An 18,388-nucleotide genomic window follows, 5' to 3' on the forward strand; every position below is an offset into this window, starting at 1 on the left:
ATTATTATTAATGGACAAAAAAATTGCTTGGCAGTACAAGACTGTCAAGCTAGGCCGCAGGCCTTTGAGAGTGCCCATATCTTGTTCTCCATAAATCATCAAGATTCTTCTTAAACAATGCCACGGTTGGTGCAGAAATAACATCTGCTGGAAGAGAATTCCACAAATTAACTAATCTTGGTGAAAAAATTATGCCTCACTAGCAGCCGAGATCGAAATTTAAAGAGTTTACGTATATATGCTAGCTAAGTCATGCATGGCAGCTAAACACATGCTGTGCATTACTGCATGTATCACTGCACACAATTATTATAGATTTGTCTTCATAAACTATAAAATTAATTACACATGGAGTACATAGTATTGATATATTTATACATGGATGGATCACTGACATTGTTGATTAACAACTCTTGGTACAGGAACTCGGTAACTGGACCTCGCATATAGGTAGACAATGTCCCAGACAAACACCATTATGACCACGATAATACACACTGCACAAATTACCTAGCTACATTATATACATTAACATAATAATTCCTTAACTCATTTATACTTACAGTGGTGGCAAGTACAAACCATTTTAGTGCTTTTAGATTATCACAAATAGTACTTTTGTGGGAGTCACCTGAATAATCGTAATCATTAATAGCATCACAATAGTAATCGTGATCATAAGCAGCTACTGCAGATTGTGCTGCAGTGATGATGCCTCCTATTAACAGTCCTAAAAAAACCACAGCACATGCACTTGGCAATGTCCTGTATAGAAAATAAATGCTCTAATCATAAAGTGATTCAGCACACACACTTCCTTACCAGTCCACCACAGAGAGCGTACATATTGTTGAAATGACTGGGATTTAGAAAGTGTAATAGCAACATTGTTAATTCAAACAGTATTGTAATAAAAGCAATGAATATTAGCCATACAGAAGCTCCTATCCATCCTCCATAATAGTAGCTCTCATGCTTCTTGTATATGGTGGCACAGGCTAGACTTAGAAGTAGCAGCATCACTACCTTATATAGAAGTGAACTGTGTACAATTATTAGACAATAATAATGAAGCTTTGATATTTCCAAAGTATATGTATAGGGCCTTTATAGTATTAGTAAATACCAGTATGTAAAGTAAGGCACTCCCTAAGTTATACCATTAAATAGCTAGCTCCTTTTTCATACAACATACGTATTTAAACCAGCTGTAGGACCAGGTGTTCTACAGACCTTCAGCACTTATGCTCAGTGTAAAACCTTAATATATAAATTTAAACAAGTTGATGTTGTACTACTTATAAAATCCAAGCATCCAAGCAGTTAATACTATCCCATTTTAACTGAATAGGTAATTAATCAACCATGTACATAATTTAGTTTATATTCATGCTATTGATTCAGCTGGATGATTAGCTATAGGTTTGTAAATACTGTAATTTAGCATATTTCATAATTCATGAATTATTTTGTAATTTGGTAATTATGTTGCTATGCACTGCTAAGGAACCGTAAGAATAACAAACCACTTTAAACCACAAATTATGCACAGAAGTATCTTCTCAACTGTTCTATCATGTTTTCTCACCCGGATTGTAGCCTTGAGGCTGCCCTTCCCAACCCCTTCATTTTCATTCAGGTACGGTTAATGCCTCTGCTATCTCCAGTAGCCTAAGAGGCCTTCAATGTTGTTTTAAAGTTGTTAAACGTCTAGAAAACTGAAAGGAAAGACCATTCACAAAGAATATGAAGAGTTGCCATACCCGTATTTCCAACCGCCAAGAAGAAACCACCTCAGAGCAAAGTTTATGTGTGTGGAAATTTAAATTTAACTTTCTTTCAATTCTATACATCCTGACTGCTTTTTTACAATTTTAAATGTTTTGCTCATGTGAGTGTGTACTGACAATCAAACATGTTAAAGAATTTTAAAATTATGGAATTTTTTATTTAGCATATATAGCCTTTGCCAGGATTTTTCAAGGGGGTGCACATGTCCAACAGCTCCGCTATAAGTTACAAGCGGGGCACAGCCCCAGAGACTAGTTAAATATTTAAATAGTCCAAAATTCAACAGATTACTATATTTCATGGATGAATTAGTATGTACACATACATAATATATTTGTACAACCCCTGGAAAATAGCTAGCTAAATAAATCCATGGACTCGGGCATATTTGCATGCAGGCGGGCAATCCATTTCCATTTATTCCATTATAAGGTTGGAGGCTTTTTCAAGCCATTATTTTTCCTGGCACAACCATAAAGCTGCATAAAAACATGCTTTAGCTGGTACCTTCCTTTCTAAGTTGCAAAATAACACAAACATGAATTTGTGCCGACTTGATAGCACTGCTGACACGTGAGCTGACACTGGGCCTGTACAGTATGAGGAAAATAATGGGAAAATGCAGAATGTTGGAATATTCAGAGCTCACAGTAACCAAATTTGGGTGGTGGATGGGAAACAGAGAATTTATTTAGAGTGGCCTAGTGGACCTACACATCATACAGTACGGTACTATCATACTGTCATACAGTATGATAGTACTGTATATTAGCGATCATGGAGATTTGGGTTTTCCTAGCCAAAACATTCACCCAAAAGCCATGGGCCACCTTCACAACTCCATCCTGGCATCTTGGCAGTATTAGTTAGGTATAGCCAAGCCCTAAAGTGCCTTCAGTACGATCCTAAAAGCTTCCTATAAATTGTTACAATTTTTTATCATTATTATTCAATGGAATTTTCTACTGCCTGCCTGCCTGCCTGCCTGCCTGCCTGCCTGCCTGCCTGCCTGCCTGCCTGCCTGCCTGCCTGCCTGCCTGCCTGCCTGCCTGCCTGCCTGCCTGCCTGCCTGCCTGCCTGCCTGCCTGCCTGCCTGCCTGCCTGCCTGCCTGCCTGCCTGCCTGCCTGCCTGCCTGCCTGCCTGCCTGCCTGCCTGCCTGCCTGCCTGCCTGCCTGCCTGCCTGCCTGCCTGCCTGCCTGCCTGCCTGCCTGCCTGCCTGCCTGCCTGCCTGCCTGCCTGCCTGCCTGCCTGCCTGCCTGCCTGCCTGCCTGCCTGCCTGCCTGCCTGCCTGCCTGCCTGCCTGCCTGCCTGCCTGCCTGCCTGCCTGCCTGCCTGCCTGCCTGCCTGCCTGCCTGCCTGCCTGCCTGCCTGCCTGCCTGCCTGCCTGCCTGCCTGCCTGCCTGCCTGCCTGCCTGCCTGCCTGCCTGCCTGCCTGCCTGCCTGCCTGCCTGCCTGCCTGCCTGCCTGCCTGCCTGCCTGCCTGCCTGCCTGCCTGCCTGCCTGCCTGCCTGCCTGCCTGCCTGCCTGCCTGCCCATCTTCAGGCAAGCGTAACTCCATAATGGTTAAGGCTAAGTTGATGTTTTCACTGATCAACGTTGCTTCATCCCGAGACATGCCTTTTGGCATAGGCTTACCTTTGTCCTCCTTTGTGTTCCATTTCTTTTTGCTTAAGGCGCTGATTCGCAGTAGCAGTAGTACAATGCATGGCTTCCCTACAGTACAGCACTATTGATTTCAGTTCCATTTGAACCTCGATTTGAACAGTTCCGTCCACGCCACGAGTTATTCTGTGGCAGTTTTTAAAGTGTAAAAAGCCATAAGAATATTTACAGATTTGTAACAACCACTCACCAGAAATCAGTGTGACACTACATAGTCTACAATATCATAGCTAAGCTGAAAAAGGGTTTAGCTTCACTTCAAGCGTAACACGGAACTTGTAATGTGGATGGAAGTGTTCAAACAGAACTGAAATCAACAGTACAGTAGAACCTCAGTTACCCGAACCCCTTGGGACCAGGGGTGGTCCATAAGTCTGAAAAGTCCATATCTCTGAAACTGTGTCTAAATAACCTTAAAATAGCATAGAAAACATTTTTTTTTAATTTTAGTATTATCAACTACCCTAACAGAACAGTCACTACTCTAATAGAGCAGTCATTTCCGTAGTTCGGTTAACCAAGAATCCGGATAAGTGGGATCCAGATAACTGAGGTTCCACTGTACTAGTATGTTTGTAAACGGAAATCGTCCATATTTTTCGTGGTGACTAGATTGATTGCTGAGACGATTCTAACACTGTTCTTCGTTTCTGTAATGCGCTGAAAATAACTGAAAATGAAGTGTAATGGCGGCTGCACTTTCGAGGCAGTAATTGATAATTGGGGGTACACCAATCGTCATATTTTCGTGGTAAATGGATTGTTGCAGAGGCACTTCTTCTAATTACTGTTTTTCGTCTGTAGTATGTGTTGGGTTCACCAGTCATAATAAGGTTAACAAAGAATTTTAAGGAAAAATTAGGAATTTTAAGTTCAATTAGGGATCATAGAAAAAAAAAGTAGGGAAACAAGGGAGGTCACCTACACCTGCAGATATACTAATGAACATTTAATCAGTCTATACCCAAGACCAAAACTATTAGGGATTAACATGTTCACTAGTATATCTGCAGGTGTAGGCAATCTCCCTGTTTCTCTACTTTTTTCCTATGATCCCTAATTGAACTTAAAATTTCTAATTTTTTCTTAAACTTGTACAGATGTGAATTCACTGACAAAAATGTTGCTAATGACCTGTAAACAATCAAAACATTAATTTGGTTTCTTCCCGCAATTAAGTGTATTGTGCAAGTGTATATCACCATAGGAGGAGGTATATACACATAACTAAAAGCTGCCGACTCGCAGTTGCTATAGCTACTCAGTTTTGCACCACGCACCCTTGCACATCAAGCTACAATATCTTGTCTACTTGCTTGTCTAGAAATATTCCATTCTCAATCCTGAAATTCAATGCTTAGCTATATAAATTTTATATGAATGCTCTATTTCATGCAGTATTATAGCTATGCTTGCTTCTCTATATAGCTTTAAAGAAAAGTTTCAAGAAGGACGGCATCCAGTGGCTCATGTATAGATCCTTCCCTAAGAGATTATTGCCAAGTTTTATGGCACTATAAATTGTTTTTTGTACTGCACACTTCATTTTTGTGCTGCTAAACTAAATATGTGAGGTTTCGGGGGGTAGGTTTGAGTCTGCTGAGCAATCCAATTTTTTTAAACCAGTTGCGCCCACAGCCAGCCGAAGGCCGGATGTGGGCGCATGCCTGGTTTACTGAAATTGTTTCAGAAAAGTGTGTGTGTGTTTGTTTGTATATTTGTTTGCCTTTCTGCACCCATGTGAGCAAAGCTTTGTTCACTAAAAACAGCCTTATGTGAGAAGTAAAGGCCATATAGTTGCCTGTAGTAAAAGGCAAACTTTGTGGTTTAATACATGCCAGTTTGAAGTATGGGTGAAGCGAGTTTATAAGGACACCTTGATGGCCTTTCCCAATGGGTTCTATGGACATCAAACAGCCGAAAAACAATACAGCATTTTTTTAAAGGCTAGAAGAACCTGCCCTAATGGCACACCGATCCACCACACTGTAGCTCTAAGCTAAGATGTTCTATTTAAAAGGGTTTTGCCTATACCTACACCTACAGAACTAAAACAACAGAACCTACAGAACAAAGGATAGAAGAGAGTAAAATACTCATGATAAGAAGAATAAAAAGGGGGCCGAGTTAGACAGCCCCGAGGCATCCCTCCCCCAGTGCTAGGTCAACTGAGGCTGGAATATGACCCTTAAGTTAAAGGGATACCGGAGGAGGAAAGACAACCCCTGATGCACATGTTTTTTCCTAAGCCACTCCCGACTACCCCCCTCCATCAGTGTGCCCGGCTTCTGTGACAGTTATTATACAACGGCTACTATACATACAATGGCTTACCAAAGACAGTACACGAAAGCATGTTTCAATAACTCCAGCAGTGAATCTACAAAATGCGAGCCCTGCATGGTGCAAGGCCTTGCACCTGAGGAATACCAGTTCTCTATACCACTACCACGTTCTACGCCTGCTGGATAAACTTGATTTGGTGCACATAGTGCGTTAGGATACGTTTTCATCTCTTTCTCATCAGTAGCCGTAGCAAAATATCTTGTAAGAAAGCTAAATTCAGGGTGGAGCTGGTAAGGGGAGGGGCACAAACAGACTGTAGGTAGTTGGGGAGAGCCAGATTCTCTAGTTCAGTGCTGCATTTTGAAGCAGCAAATAATCACCTCTTAGTAGTGTCTCACAGTTGATTGTTGCCATTTTGGCCTTTTCGGATGGTTGTGAAGTCTTAAAAAGGCTCTGAATGTGTTTAAAACAGCAACGATAATTATTTTAGAGGCGCTTAGTACCTGATAAGGTGCTGGGTGGCAATTTCACACACAGGGGGGGGGGGCATTTGCCCTAAATGCCCCATGCTGGATCTGCCATTGAAATTGCCGTGCATTTCTCTCTAATATAAGCAGCTAATGCGTGCGCCCCGGACCGGAAGTGCAGTGTACCGGTAACCTTTAGACTTTATATGTTTAGGTACCTGACATAATAAACTTTGTTCTTTATACCTTAGATAATTTATCTGTGAGTGTACCATGCACTGACCGGTTTGATATATCTGTCTTGTAAATATCTCTACCTGTCAGTACTGAAACTGAAGGCGTGGCTGGCATACATATAGCATGTGCATAACCCTGATCATAGATCCTTTACACCCCTGATGAAGGCATGTGTGGTCATATATCACAAGAATGATGATGGCATATATAAAGCCATTGCAAGTAGCTATCATGACCAGGAAAGTATATTGATTGCTCTGATTGACCTGTTTGCACTGCATAACGATGATTCATAAATCGAGAAGTCGTGATGCTTAGATAAGTAGCTATAGCTACCATGCAGTTGAATGCAGAAGAAGTCCTGGATCCCAGACTGTGTGGTTCCTTACACACACTTGCCTAGACTCACCACTGGTGGTCTGGCATAATTTATGCATTCAGACTCCCAGACTTGCTGTAGTATAGCCTTGTTTTCAGTCTCTAGCTATAGGAGTATCTGAAATATTTTCATAACCAGAAGAATTTATGCCCCTGCATGGGAACTAGTATAGCTACTACTCTGAAGGAGTAAAAAATACTCTGAAGAGAGTGCCATATCATGTTCATAAGAAAAATTATATACTACAGAGTTGTTATTCCCCAAAGGTTGCAATTATATCAGTGTAATGGTTCTGATATAGCTTTATGTTATTTGTTTGTGCAATAGACTACGTGCACATTAGTCCATGCATACATGCAGTATACCTTGAGTACATGCAGACATCCTTATAATATTTATTATTATTATTATATATTATAAGGTTTTTTTACGGGACAAGTGCTGAAGGTCTGTAGGACACCTGGTCCTACTGTACAGCCTGTTTAAAGTTGTTACAGAAAGCATGTTTGAAAAGGTGGAGAAAAGCCGGGAGAACAAAAATCCATGACTGGACCTGGGCAGCCTCAAACTTGTAGCCATCCGAGTAACACTCGAACGCTTACTGGAGTCTGCCAGGTGATCATGATGTTTTCTCCATCAATTTCATGTATATGTATCCCTATGAACTCTAGTGAGTCACTTATTATCTCAATAATATAGTCCCAATAATATGCATAGTCATGAACATGCCATGCATGCAGATTTCACTGTTACATAGAGACCATCTCCATGCATGGCTCAGTATAGTATGGATAAGAGCAGTATGCAGATTGTTTACCATGGTTCTGTTTACAATAAAATTTTCCATATAACTATAATGAATAATTTATAAGGATTTATTAGAAATCACCGTTGCACTTCATCAGCAATTCTTGGTACTGGAATCTGTGAGTTGAAATTGCTTGCTAAAAATATTATGTTCCAGACCAACAAGATTCCAAGTTGAACCAAAAATATCAAAATGATAACCTGCGTGCGCATGATATAGAATTAATGATTTGTTGAGATAAAAAACTTACAATTTGAATACCTGCTAAGATAGCTATTTTCTCTACTTGTTTACAATATTCTTTATCATCGATATCCTCAGAGGGTTCAACTGTTTCTCCATACTCATTAACACCACCATCACAGTACAACCTGTCTGAGTTATCGGCAGCTACAACAGCCAGTACAATCACAAAAATAAGTCCGATGAACATTCCAACACCAACCACAACACTTTTGGCAATGTCCTATGTTGCAAACATATACTCACAAAGTCATATACCATGTTATAAAGATTGCTTACAATTCCACCAAATGCAACATAGTAGTTATTAAAACAACTGGGGTTTAGGAAATGTAACAACAGCATAGCCAGTTCAGACATGAGTGCCAGCAGAGCTAGAGTTACTACCCATCCAGCAGGAACAAGAGCAATACCACTATCGTAACTACCATCCAATGCTTCGTCTTTCTGTTCATGTATGATGATACATGCCAGACATACCATTCCCACCAGCACAACCTAATAGGATTGAAACGCATTCTCACTACATTTATTTGGATCACTGACTACACAAGAACCCTAAATTAGCACAATGCAGTATTTTCTAGACATATAGTTACATAGATACAACATTCAGTTTTCCAGAAATCTAGGTTTAAAAAATAAATAAAATAAGAAATAAAACCATCTTCATTCCTAAATACCATTAAGTAAGGAGACCCCTAAACAGTCAAACCTAAATGGTCACTATACATCTCTATATAGAATTGGAATGTGTGAAACCACAGGGTTAACTACCATAGCAAGCTTGCCAACTATGTCACAAGTGCTAATTATTCACTTAACTTGATGCCAATCACCATAATAACCCTGTACATACTCATATTAATGGCAATGTAGTAATTGTACATTTGATAGTCTGCTATTATACCTATACATTCACAAAATAAGAATGAATACTACATCTACTGCTACGTCTCTAGCAAGCTAGTCCAATAACATGCACAGAAATAACCAACGTGGTATTATATAGTTATAGTTCACTGTACTGTTGATATAGCCATGCATCTATATTGTTTGGCTAATGCTACAACAAAGATGTTGATGTGAATGGACATTATAATAGGGTACAACAGCAATATAATGTAGTTACTACAGAACGGCACATATGAAGAAACAATATAACTGTCCCGGCAAAAATCATGAGAGATATTAACTTTTGTCCAAGAGTATACTATCAAAAATAGCTACGTAGTTGTAAAGGTTGTTGAGATGAAATGACTGACAAGATTATGTAGCTACGTAGAACTTAGGTGATTCTGAGAGCATGCATGGCAAGTCTTCCTCTCGCAATCCTGCAAGACTATACAACCATCAACTGAATGAGCTATAGACATCATGTCTAACATACACATAACCATAACTGTCCAGCAGCTAGAGTCTAGAGACTGACCTATATAGCTACATACTACAAGCGGACTTCAAAACTCACCACAAGAGACAGTCGTATAATTGTTTCGATGATTCCTGGGACAAACTTACAGAATGCACACCCTGGTACGAGGCCCGGCACTTGATCGTTAGCCACAGCTTGTACAACAACCGTATTCTGTCCTGCAACTGGAACCTGGCTAGTAACAGTAAGTGCCATTTGTTGTTGCCCTGGATAAGCTGGAGGATACAATGGGTATGTTTGCTTTATGAACTCAGAAGGCTGGTTTGGTGGAAGATAAAAGTCAGCTTCTTTCGCCATTTCACTCGATCCGCCAAGTTGACTCGATCAGTCACGAACACGAGCAAGGAGCTATGACTTATGCACAATTTTCTTTTAATTATATCAGTTTGACTGAGGGCCAAAGTTGAAAGGTTATTGACCTGCATAGTTCTACGTGATACGCATGCGCAGGGGGTGCCATCATCGTTACAAATTTTAAAACTTAACGATTCTGGAGTTTCTATATAAATTGATCATTTTATGTAGCTATCTCGTGGATTATTGTGAGAGCTTCCAACTCCCAGGATTGTGTTTGGGATTGTGTGTTTGTGTGTCACGTGTGTGTGCGTGTGTCACTGTGTGTGTCCACACTGCCAGCCTCCTCATGGCGGACACAGTGACACATCATCACTTATAGGTGATGTGTGATCACGTGGATAATGACAGCCCTAACTCTATGCCTTATACATGATGAGGATCAGGCTTGCATTGACGTTGTAAGCCGACAAGAGGGCTTTACATTATGTCTAAACCAGTCATACTGTGCACGAGGAGGACCAAGTCACTGACTCAGGTACTTACAATTGTTCATGACCTATCCACCCCTCTCACCTGACCTAAATTTCAATAGCTTGTAAATAGGTTACTCAGAATCCTCTTGCTAGGCGAGTCCTTTCTACTAGTCTAAATTCAATGAGTTATTCAATGTTCCCTGGTTGGGTGAGTGTGTTTATTCCATGGAGGGTTGGGGCAGAGATGATGATCTCAAGAGTTGATGATCTCCAAAAGTGAGCGTGCATGCATATCAAGCCATTTGAATTAGAATTTTCATTGTAGAAATTAAGCAAGGTGAACAGCTGTGATAGCAGTGACTCATATGGCAGGGTGATAGGTACAAAAGTACCTATTTTTTACAAGTACAAGCAGCTTAGGGTATATTGATTTGTACCCTTAAACTGTCAAGCAATTGTACATGCTGTTACATTTGTGTCTGTTATTTGTGAAATGGAGCAATGTTCCCGACAACCAAAGACATTGCTTACCACAAATCAAACTCCACATGTACAGCTTCACTTTCTAAACATACCACAAGCTAACAATGGGTCAAGTGATTTTAACTAATGAAGTACTAATTTTACTACCTCAAAGCAACAATCCTCTACAAGTTACCAAGCATTTGCTTTAGCCTTAATAATAGTATATATAATCTGTCAACTGCAATTCATGTATGATAATCTGATTGCTGTATGTTTGATAGACATTTCACCACTTTTATTTATTCAATCGTAAAAACCTCAGAGCAAAATAACTCCTAGTTTACACTGCTCTTAGATAAATGCCAAAGGTCTACATGCAAAGATATCATATATTTTATAATCTAAGTTATTTTCATCCCAAATAATTAATTTTATACCTGTATAGTGTATATTATTGTGTGTGTACATGTGTTTTTAATTGAGTTTACTCTCGTGGAATTATATGTAGTATCAATGGTGCAGTAACTGATTCCACTTGTTTGTATACAAAAACTTATGCTACACGTTATCAAGAGTTAATAACTCTTGACGTTATGGATTACAACAAATTTTAATCCAGACAGTTTCCATCAAAATACCCACAGATAAGGTTGTACACTTTTGAGACCTTGAGTGCCTACATGGAGATCCTTACATGGAGCAACATGGCCAAAGATATGCAGACCTCTGCATATGGAATGGATTACAATTAAACTTGTCCAATTAGTTCCACAGAGACAATCTCTATAATGTGGCTAGTATGTATAGATATTTATAATGAAAAATAGTTATCCTTGTACAGTTGATATTACAAAATACGTATTATACAAAATACTAGATAGAAATCACTGTTGTACTTGATCAGCAATCCTTGGTACTGGAATCCGTGAGCTGAAATTGTTTGATAAAAATATCATGTTCCAGACGAACAAGATTGTAAGTTGAACCAAACATATCAAAATGATAACCTGCATGTGAGCACATGAAACAGAATGATTATAGAATCAATCGTAAACTCAAAGCTTACCACTTGAACAAGTGCCAGGGAAATTAGTTTTTCTACTTGCTTACATTGTCCTTCATCAGTTGGATCAGCAAACCGATCATCATAGTCATAAAAGTCATCATCATCACAGTCATAGTAATTATCAAAGATAAAAACTAGCACAATCATAGAAATAAGTCCAATGAGCATTCCAACACCAGCCAAAACACTTTTGCCAATGTCCTATGTAGCAAACGTACACTTTCAAAGTCATAGCACGTTGCAAAGATTACTTACAATTCCACCAAATGCAGCATAGAGGTTGTTAAAACAACTGGGGTTTAGGAAATGTAACAACAGCATAACCAGTTCAGAGATGAGTAACACCAGAGCTAAAGCTATTACCCATATAGCAGGAAAAAGTGTATGGCTACCATCCAATGCTTCATCTGTCTGTTCACGTATGATTACACATCCCAAACATATCATCCCCACCAACACAACCTAATAGGATTGAAATGTATTCTCACTACATTTATTTGGATCCTCAAACATCAGTGACTATACACATGAGGACATGCTATGCATTATTTGTACTATTATTATATAACTAGCCACCAGTTAATTTCTGAGATGTTTAATACACATCCAGGAACTTAGAAAGGAAGGAATGGTTTAACAAATAACACTGATATACATATACATTCCTGAAATACCATTGAATTAAGGAGGCCGCCAAATAGTTAAACCTAAGAACAGAAGACAGCTGCTCACACTTATTGATACTCACTTGCAGGAAGGAAACACTATTTGTTGTATTTTTGATCAGAAATACCAACAATAAGTCCAACCACAAACAACTCTTGATGTACACAATCACATGCATTGTTATAACAGACATGGAGAAGCAAGTACCTGACACATAGCCGCTATGACTGAATAGTATAACTGCTGTTGTAGACAAATGTAATGGAAGCCACTTCTCAGTGTTCTTGGCTCAGTTCTTAGTTTCATACAGCTGGTTTTAGATCAGTTATTTAATGGTTTTGTCAATAACATACGGAAAGGACAGGAAAACTTGGGGGTTTAGGTCACTAGTAGATGCTGAATAGCATCATAATAAGCAGAATTTCGTCTTAGCCATGCAGCAGTAGCTGGGTGGTCGACAATTGTGCAATTGAAAATGTATGGCTGCATGGTCAATAATAGGTGCCAATCAGTGGTTGATATATGGGGATTTACATGGTCTCAGACTAGTGTGCAGAGCTTATCAGTGGAATTATCCGTGTGATTCGGACCAACTTTACACAAGATAGCTCAAGAAGAGAAAAGTAAATGTGAAAACTGGAAGATGATAGGATGTACTAACAAGGAGTTATGATTGGAAGGACCAAACTCGGTTGATAATTGGCTACCTATACACAAATAAGAATAAATACTACATCTACTGTATTACCAGCATATAATTCCATGTCTCTAGCTAGCAACTATTCAATAACAGCCACATATGTAGGCATGTACATATGAAAGCCATTGATGTCAATGGATGTCTTCAAAACTAAAAGAACTAAAAGTGGATACACAACTACATGGCACATATGAAGCAACAAATGTAGCACTGTCAAAAATCTAGCCATTAACTTTTGTCCAATAAGTATAGGGCAAGAGATTTTCGTGGGATACAAATTTTCGTGGATTTCACAGGTATCTTACCCACGAAAATTAAAATATTTTGTAGTTCTGTACAAGTTGTATGTATGTGATCGATGTCTAAAACACGAAAATTTGTTCCACGAAAATTCTTGCCCCACAAGTACACATCTGTGAAGTATACACATACTAGTAGGCTAGATTTGCTGAAATTAAAAGGCCATGTAGAACTTATGTGATTTTGAGAGCAGACATATACAATGGTTTTATCAAGGCTGAATATATAGCTACCCCAGCTGGCCAGCTCCTCACATGTATGTTTTTATTATTAATACTGTACAACTTCAATTTGAAGGATACAAACAGATCAAAAAGCAATTACAAAAAAGGCAGTAGATACTGAACCGAAAGTTAGTTAAATAAGCTGTACTGGCTATTGAACCGACAGTAAAACTTAGACAAAAAGGGTCGCTAAACGGGAAAAAAAACAACTCACAAAACCCAGCTGGGGCTCGAACCCTGGGCTACTGTAGCTTTAGGCAAGTGTGCTAACCACTGTGCTACCGCTGCTAGCTATACCTACCCACCTCCACTACTTTTCTATCTTATACAGGCCCATAGCCAGGGATTTTGAAAGGGGGGTTCTTTTTGACCAAAAGTGGACCTTTACTTGCATGATGATTAATAAAGGTATTGAGACTGGGTGTGCAAAGCACACCCAATCTAGGGGGGTCTGGGGGCATGCCCCCCCAGAAAAGTTTTGAAAATTGGAGTCTGGAGATTGAAACTGGTGGCATTTTCTGACTATTTTCTATATATAACTTATACTGCATATGGCTAACTATATTACAATATATAGTCATAAAGGAGTAGTTATAGCCACAATACGTACTTCAAATTTCATAGAAATAATAAATAGCAGGGCCGTAACCAGACTTTTATCTGGGTAGGCTCTTTTAGAAGAAAAGTAGACCTTTTTATATGACATGTTTCAGATTATATTATGGTGTGCGCACCCAGCATGCTGAAACTAGGGGGTCTGGGAGCATGCCTTCCCAGGAAATTTTTTGAAAATAGGTACTAAAAGGTTGAATTTAGTGGCATTTATAACAATTTTTTAGGTAAGCTGAAGACCAGCTATATGGATGATATCTGGAAAAATATCTCTATACTGCTACTGTATACCATCTGCACATGCATGTATCTAAATATAATATATTGGAATGTCACAGTGAATAAGAATGAGAAAGATTGAGCACTCTGCCATGATCAACAGGGGCAGTGGAGCAGAACAAAGGGTGGCTTAAACAATGAAATTTACACATTGCATGGAGTTGAAGTATGGGTGCTATTCGTGGGCTCTGTATGGAGAGGCTTTTCTACTAAAATCTTATATTTTAATGAAAGCTCGGTTTAGACAATCTACATGTAAATTAAGTAGCTTTTAAAAGAAAATGTAATCATGACTGTTCTATTAGAGTGGTTGACTGCTCTATTAGAGTATCTCGATCTTGCATTGCATATAATACAAGCACTGAATAAGTTACTTGGAGCACTTAATTTAGCTTCTTATTAGTGCTATCTAGTAAACTGTAGCTAATGGACTTTTGCTCCTGAAAATTTGGACTTGTATACTAAAATTGTGGATCTTTTTGGTTAAATTATGGACCTTTATGCTAAAATTGTGGACCTTTTTACTGAAATTGTGGACCTTTTTTCCAAGAGGGCGGTTCTTCAGAACCCCCCGAACCCCCCCTGGCTACGGGCCTGTTATAAATGTTACTCAAGTCTCAGCATAAGCTTATATAGTATGTTAACGTTCAGCTAAATCCTGAAAAACAGCTAAAAATTGAAAGTGGATTTTTTTCTCAACAGTGTTAACATTTCAGCCAACCAGATGATTGTTGGTAACAGCAAAGGTGTCAACAACAGACACATTTGGTTTTGTTCCATTACAAGTTCAGGAAAGTGCTGTAATGGACACTGTATTTATATGGCTTCCCCAAAGGAAAATGTATTGTGAAAATTTGATTGGCTGTGAATATTATGTTAAACATTTGAACAAAAAGATTTTGAAATATTTTTAGCAGGTCGAGCAGTACTATACAAATGAGCCAAATTTCAAGATAGTGTGTAATTGCATCCACGAGTTATTAAATGATTTTGAGGATTCAGCTCAACGTGAACATACTATACTACAGTCGAACCTCTCTAATCCAACACCTATGTAATCCAGAATCCTCTCTAATCCAACCAAAATATCATTTACCAACATTTTATGTAAAAAGCAACCTCTGTAATCTGACAACTCTGTAGTCCATAATCTGACACAAGATTTTATTTCCTAGATTTGTAAATACATTGTTTTCAACCTACAGAGAATAATAGCAGCATTTAATTTGTTGATAATAATAGAAGAAAAGCTGCAATACTTGCAAATAACCTTGTGTGATCCATTTTACCTGACATAATTCTAGACATTGTACAACGTCGGATTGTAGACGTGATTTGATAATCTAACAACCTCCTTAATCCAACAAAAATTATGATTCCCATTGAGCATCGGATCAGAGAGGTTTGACTGTAAGAAGAACGTAAGCTATTAAAAGGTGAAAAACAAACCAAAGCTGAACTTGACCCTAACCCTAATGATACTCAGTTTCACGGCCCCTAAAGTCGAATACTCTGGGAAACTGCTAGACGCAAAAATAATATCCTTTTGGTCCAGTAGCTACTTCCTTACAAAAAAAAGTCAATAAATTATATAGCAATCAAAAAAATATTATTTAATAAATATAGCTTTAATTGATCAATAGATGATGATATGATGTTTTGGATACATGCATTACGTACACATGATAGATGTATTCTAGTACAGGCTAAGGCTAACTGACAAAAGCAGAATAACTCACCACAAGGGACAGTCGTATAATTGTTTCGATGACTCCTGGGACAAACTTACAGAATGCACACCCTGGTACAAGGCCCGGCACTTGGTTGTTACCTCGTGCTTGTACAACCACTATAGTAGTAGGCGGCTGTCCTGCAACTGACGGAACTTGGCCGGGTACAGAAAGTGCTATCATTTCCTGTTGCCCTGGATAAGCTGGAGGGTAATCTGGGTAAGGCTCGACTGGGCATGTTTGCTTTACGAACTCAGCAGGTTGGTTTGGGGAAGGATAAACATCAGCTTCTTTCGGATGAACAGCCATTATTCACACACTAGGCCACGATCTAACAAAGAGTACGATTTTTCTCTCTCACTTTACAACTTGCTCTTTTATTTGACTGAGGGTTAAATAGCAATGACCGGCTAAATATCATAGATATGACGCGTGGAATATCTATGGGTTCACGATGCGGGCATGGCCATGCATGCGCGGGGCACCAGCTTCCGGGTTAAAGGTTATGACATCACCACAAGGATTCACATAATATCAAGAGTTCATACTTTATATTATGAACTCTTGTGTCATGCCAATCATGGTGTTATGTGTTTATGTCATTAGTGGTGTCATATCCGCCTATATACACAGGATCAACCTGACCCGCTCAAACCTGACAGCACTAGTGGAACCCAACAGATATGATGGGTTCTAGTATTAGTATTAGTATTTGTGTTACAGGTAAAGAAGGCTCAAGGAACCTGTAAAGCCTGATCTGTACAAAAAGAATTTAACAAATTTGCAACTAGCTACATAGCAAAAACTTATATACAATAACAGTTAACTAATTAATAATCATACAATAAAGTAGAACAGCCACTGTCGAGAAAATTTAAAATCATTAAGTGTGGGAGCATTAACTATGTGATTGGGTAAACTGTTCCAGTCATTGATGGCTCGTACAGTGAAAAAAGTAGATCTCACTCTTGATGTTGCTTGAGGTTTAAATAACTTGTAATTGTGACCCCTCGTTGTTGATGAAGTTGCAGTAGTAAACAATCTGATGTATCTAGACTAAAATGGCTGTGTAATAGCTGATAGAACATTATCATATCACCGCGCAGTCTGCGGTATTTAAGTGATGGCAAGTTAAGAGCAGTGAGGCGATCATTATATGTGTAGTTTTGAAGATCCTGGACCAATTTTGTGGCTCTTCTCTGTATCTTCTCTATTTGTTCTTGATCTAGAATGTATTGCGGTCCCCAGATGATGTTACCATACTCTAACATTGGGCAGATATATGATTTATACAAGTTGATGAATGTAGCATGGTCAAAATTCTGAAAAGTCTTGTGAACAACTGCTAGTAGTCTGTTAGTTAGCTTTCATGGCAACTGTGGTGGTATGATCGTGAAACTTTAACTGATTGTCAATCATTATTCCCAAGTCCCTTACAACATCACAAGATGTAATAGTAGTGCCATCAATTACATATTCACCAAATCCGTGAGGTTTACCTAATTACACTTACTATTTCTTAGACCATGCAAAAAGCAAATTTATATCTTGTTGAAGTTGACAAAAGTCGTCCACAGTCCTGATAGTTCTGAACATCTTCACGTCATCTGCAAATTGAAAAATGGGACTATTAACTATTAAGGGCATGTCGCTGACATATATATTAGACAAAACTTCTAATATGCTAATCAATATGAAATGGAGCGATCTCATTAGTGCGAGTGCACACACACAACACACACATGGAGTCCATGTCTTGTATTTTAGTATTAGGCTAACTATAACAATAATTAGTTTTAGTGGTCTATTTACTGGTATCATAACTTTGTAATTAATCGTTTACACCTTTTTTAGTGTTAAATAATTATGTGCAGCCTTGATACCTACATGTTTGGAAGTGTGTGCATTGCAGAAACGTTTCTCTTGGTTAACTGTAACACTATGCACTCGTTGCTAATATAGCTACAAGCATTATAAACCAAAAAGCTAGAATGAATGTGCAGACTGCTGAAATGTAGGCAATGCTATCTTACTTAATGTAATTGCATGGTGTAAAACTTATAAAAAGAAGCATTAGCAGTGTTATAGTTAGCATGCAGTAGGCAAATCATTTTCATGAACTACACTGAGGTGTCAGGGTATTTTTTTGTGAGTAAGGTACAAGTTTTATGTCTCGTGGTGAACAGTGTTGATTTCTAAGACACTTTTGAAGTATAATGTCTAGCTAAAAAGGTAAAAACAAAAAAACTTGCGTCTAGCAATCCAGT

At 38.7% G+C, this 18,388-nt stretch overlaps 2 protein-coding genes and 1 long non-coding RNA gene across 3 annotated transcripts; all 3 read right to left on the reverse strand.

Moving 5' to 3' along the window:
* Nucleotides 1–325: 325 nt before the first annotated feature.
* Nucleotides 326–1,038, reverse strand: LOC136243403 (uncharacterized). Its single transcript, XR_010694866.1, has 3 exons — nt 823–1,038; nt 564–765; nt 326–510 (listed from the first exon to the last, which is right to left on the reverse strand). It is a non-coding gene; the product is annotated as an uncharacterized lncRNA (long non-coding RNA).
* Nucleotides 1,039–7,527: 6,489 nt separating this feature from the next.
* LOC136242972 (uncharacterized) lies at nt 7,528–9,674 on the reverse strand. Its single transcript, XM_066034478.1, has 4 exons — nt 9,346–9,674; nt 8,154–8,372; nt 7,882–8,097; nt 7,528–7,831 (listed from the first exon to the last, which is right to left on the reverse strand). Exons 1-4 carry the CDS (start codon nt 9,604–9,606, stop codon nt 7,709–7,711), a joined length of 819 nt encoding a protein of 272 aa, XP_065890550.1. The 5' UTR covers nt 9,607–9,674; the 3' UTR covers nt 7,528–7,708.
* A 1,631-nt stretch (nt 9,675–11,305) lies between these two features.
* LOC136242974 (uncharacterized) lies at nt 11,306–16,535 on the reverse strand. The gene is made up of 4 exons (XM_066034479.1): nt 16,131–16,535; nt 11,866–12,072; nt 11,611–11,811; nt 11,306–11,551 (listed from the first exon to the last, which is right to left on the reverse strand). Exons 1-4 carry the CDS (start codon nt 16,428–16,430, stop codon nt 11,429–11,431), a joined length of 831 nt encoding a protein of 276 aa, XP_065890551.1. The 5' UTR covers nt 16,431–16,535; the 3' UTR covers nt 11,306–11,428.
* Nucleotides 16,536–18,388: the final 1,853 nt, after the last annotated feature.

Source organism: Dysidea avara, chromosome 13, assembly GCF_963678975.1.
Source record: "Dysidea avara chromosome 13, odDysAvar1.4, whole genome shotgun sequence".
Classification (NCBI taxonomy): Eukaryota; Metazoa; Porifera; class Demospongiae; order Dictyoceratida; family Dysideidae; genus Dysidea; species Dysidea avara.